Below are 2,808 nucleotides of genomic sequence, written 5' to 3'. Positions count from 1 at the left end.
TGGTCGACTGAAAGTGTACCATATGTGCATTTCAGTCCAATCTTGAAGCATACAAACCCTAATGAAGTTCGTAACAAACATATGTGTAAATGTGTGTGTCCTAGGATCACTGGGGGTCCAACTTTAAGATACCGAAAAAGTCCGGTGTCGGTCGACCACCCTAAGGTCACTCTAAGGTCATTTTGCATTATGATTGGTTTGAGCTCACAAAATAAACCATACATGTGATGTGTGTGCTTATTACAAACCGAATACCCTAATTACTATTACAAAGAAATTTTACTACAAAAATATTACAATCAAGTGCATGAATTTGTCTTCAAGCTTTAAGCTTTCACGTGCCATTAATGATCTACTAATGTGAACCTGCACATGAACTAGATATTTATTAAATACAAGAGTATTTGTCATTATCAAAACTGGACGTGACCTATAAGGTCAACAATATCAACATAAAAACAGTTTTTCAAGGAAATCGATTATCATCAGCTTCATCTTCATCTTCATCTTCATCTTCTTCTTCTTCTTCTTCGCCTGATTCATTAGCTTCACCTTCCTCATATTCTTCTTCGGTGTTTGCCTCATCATCATTGTTGCCATCTTGAGAATCCTCTTCATCACTTCCATCATTACTCGAAGAAGCTGAACTAATATCCATAGGATTTGAAGGACGAGATGAACTAACAAGGTGTTTTTCAATGCGACAAACATGTTTATCAAGTGAGGAATAATTTGCTTGAAAAGAAGAGAAGTTGGTTTGAAGAGAGTGAAGTTCGATTTGCATGTTTTGACTAAAACTGGTAAACTGCTGATAAAATGGATTGAACCAAGCATGGGGTTCAGCAACAGGAGGAGGAGGAGGTGCTTGACCTCCACTTCCTTTAAGAATCAATTCATCATTGTGTTTTTCATATCCCATCAACTTAAGAGTAGTAGAGTTAAAAATATCATAGTGAGTACGTTTGACTAAAAGATCAAATGATGAGGATATATGTAATTTGGTAAAAAGCATATTTAGATTTCCTCCATAATGCGAGGTAACTCATCGTGCCTCTACACGTGTGATCATCCATTGAAGCATAAGGCTTGGTAAGTCCAGCTTCTTGTCCTTAAGCAAGCACCAGAAAACAAAGCAATCAGCATAAGAAATATAGGCATGAGATCCTTCTTGAGGAAGGATGTTATATGTGATGATTTTCTGCAGTATTTGAGCCTAAAGATTTAGGTGTTTATATAAGGGAGGACCTTCAAATGAAATAGGGGCATGTTCCAATACCAAAGGAAGAAATTATTCCGGAGTGAAGTCTTGTTTGTAAATCCAAGACGTTCCAAAAGTAGGACATCTAAACTTGCCATTTGGTATATGAAAAATTTTTGCAAGTGATTTCGGTGTAAGAGATATGGACTTCCACATGATTTTTGTTGAAAACCCATTTACTTCTCGAGTAAGATTCATATAGAAAAGTTTGATAAGAGTCGGGAAGTGACCCTTGGCTTGGAATAGTATGAAGTTTTTCCATCCAAGAGTTTCGAATAATGAAAGGATGTGTGGAAAATCAAAGGAAAAGAAGGAAGTGTCAAGGATTTTACCAAGAAGAGGTTCCTTCATGCTTAGTTGATTGTTGTAGAAGGTTTTAGCATGAGGAGCCATGAGCCATTATTCAATGGCTATATCTTCAGTGTGTTGCTGCGAGGAGGTAGATGCTTTCTTGCTTCCAACGGACTTGATCCTTGGCATTTTGATGATTTTTCGGTGTTGGAGGTGGATCTTTGATGATATTTTGAGAAAGAAGAATAGAGGAGAGGAAGAGGTAGAATGTACGGCTGAGAGGAAACCATAGGTCAGTTGGTTGACCACGTAAATGACTCATATTTTTATAAATAAAGTTAGGGTTTTCTATCAGTCAGTTGGTTGGTTCGGGAGCCAGTTGGCTGACTGCTCTCTGTTTCGAATATTAAACATTTAGTCAGTCGGCTGGGTCTAGAGCCATTCGGCTGACTTCATCCTTTTTGTTCATTCTTCACTCAATTTCTATATTGTGCAATAGACTTAGCTCTCTCCTAATATTTATAAATCTATCTTTTGTGAGAGGTTTAGTAAATATATTTGCCCATTGATCATGTATATGTATAAATTCGAGAGTTATGTCTCCTTTTTTAGCATGATCTCTTAAAAAGTGATGCCTTATATCTAAATGCTTGGTTCTTCAGTGTGAGATAGGATTTTTTTTTATATATTAATCACACTTGTATTATCACACTTTATTGGTATTGTTTTGTAATCCAGATTGAAGTATTTTAATTGTTGTTTCATATATAGTATTTGTGCACAACAACTTCCGGCTGCTACATATTCAGCTTCGGCGGTTGATAAAGCTATGAAGTTTTGTTTCTTTGAAAAACATTACACTAAGGATTGTCTAAGAAAGTGACATGTGCCACTTTTACTTTTTCTATCAACTTTACATCCAGCATAATTAGCATCAGAATAACTTATCATTTTAAAATCAGTATCTTTTAGATACCATAAACCTAGATCAAGTGTTCCTAGTAAGTACCTAAGTATTCTTTTAATTGCTGTTAGACGTGATTCTTTAGGTGCTGATTGAAATCTTGCACACATACATACACTGAGCATAATATCGGGTCTACTAGCGGTTAAATATAGTAAACTACCAGTTATTCCCCTATAGTGTTTTGTATCTACTTGTTTTCCTTTTTCATCTCTATCGAGGCTAGTTGAAGTACTCATCGAGGTTCCTATTGGTTTACTTTGTTCTATATCAAACTTTTTAAGCATATCTTTAA

The 2,808-nt window shown here is 35.8% G+C and overlaps 1 protein-coding gene across 1 annotated transcript; it reads right to left on the bottom strand.

The window, feature by feature from the left end:
• Nucleotides 1-466: 466 nt before the first annotated feature.
• On the bottom strand, nt 467-919 carry LOC131156076 (uncharacterized). Its single transcript, XM_058109525.1, has one exon. The coding sequence runs from the start codon at nt 917-919 to the stop codon at nt 467-469; it is 453 nt and encodes a 150-aa protein (XP_057965508.1).
• Nucleotides 920-2,808: the final 1,889 nt, after the last annotated feature.

This window comes from Malania oleifera, chromosome 5 (assembly GCF_029873635.1).
Source record: "Malania oleifera isolate guangnan ecotype guangnan chromosome 5, ASM2987363v1, whole genome shotgun sequence".
In the NCBI taxonomy this organism is placed as follows: Eukaryota; Viridiplantae; Streptophyta; class Magnoliopsida; order Santalales; family Ximeniaceae; genus Malania; species Malania oleifera.
This window is presented reverse-complemented; position numbering and strand designations above follow the sequence as displayed.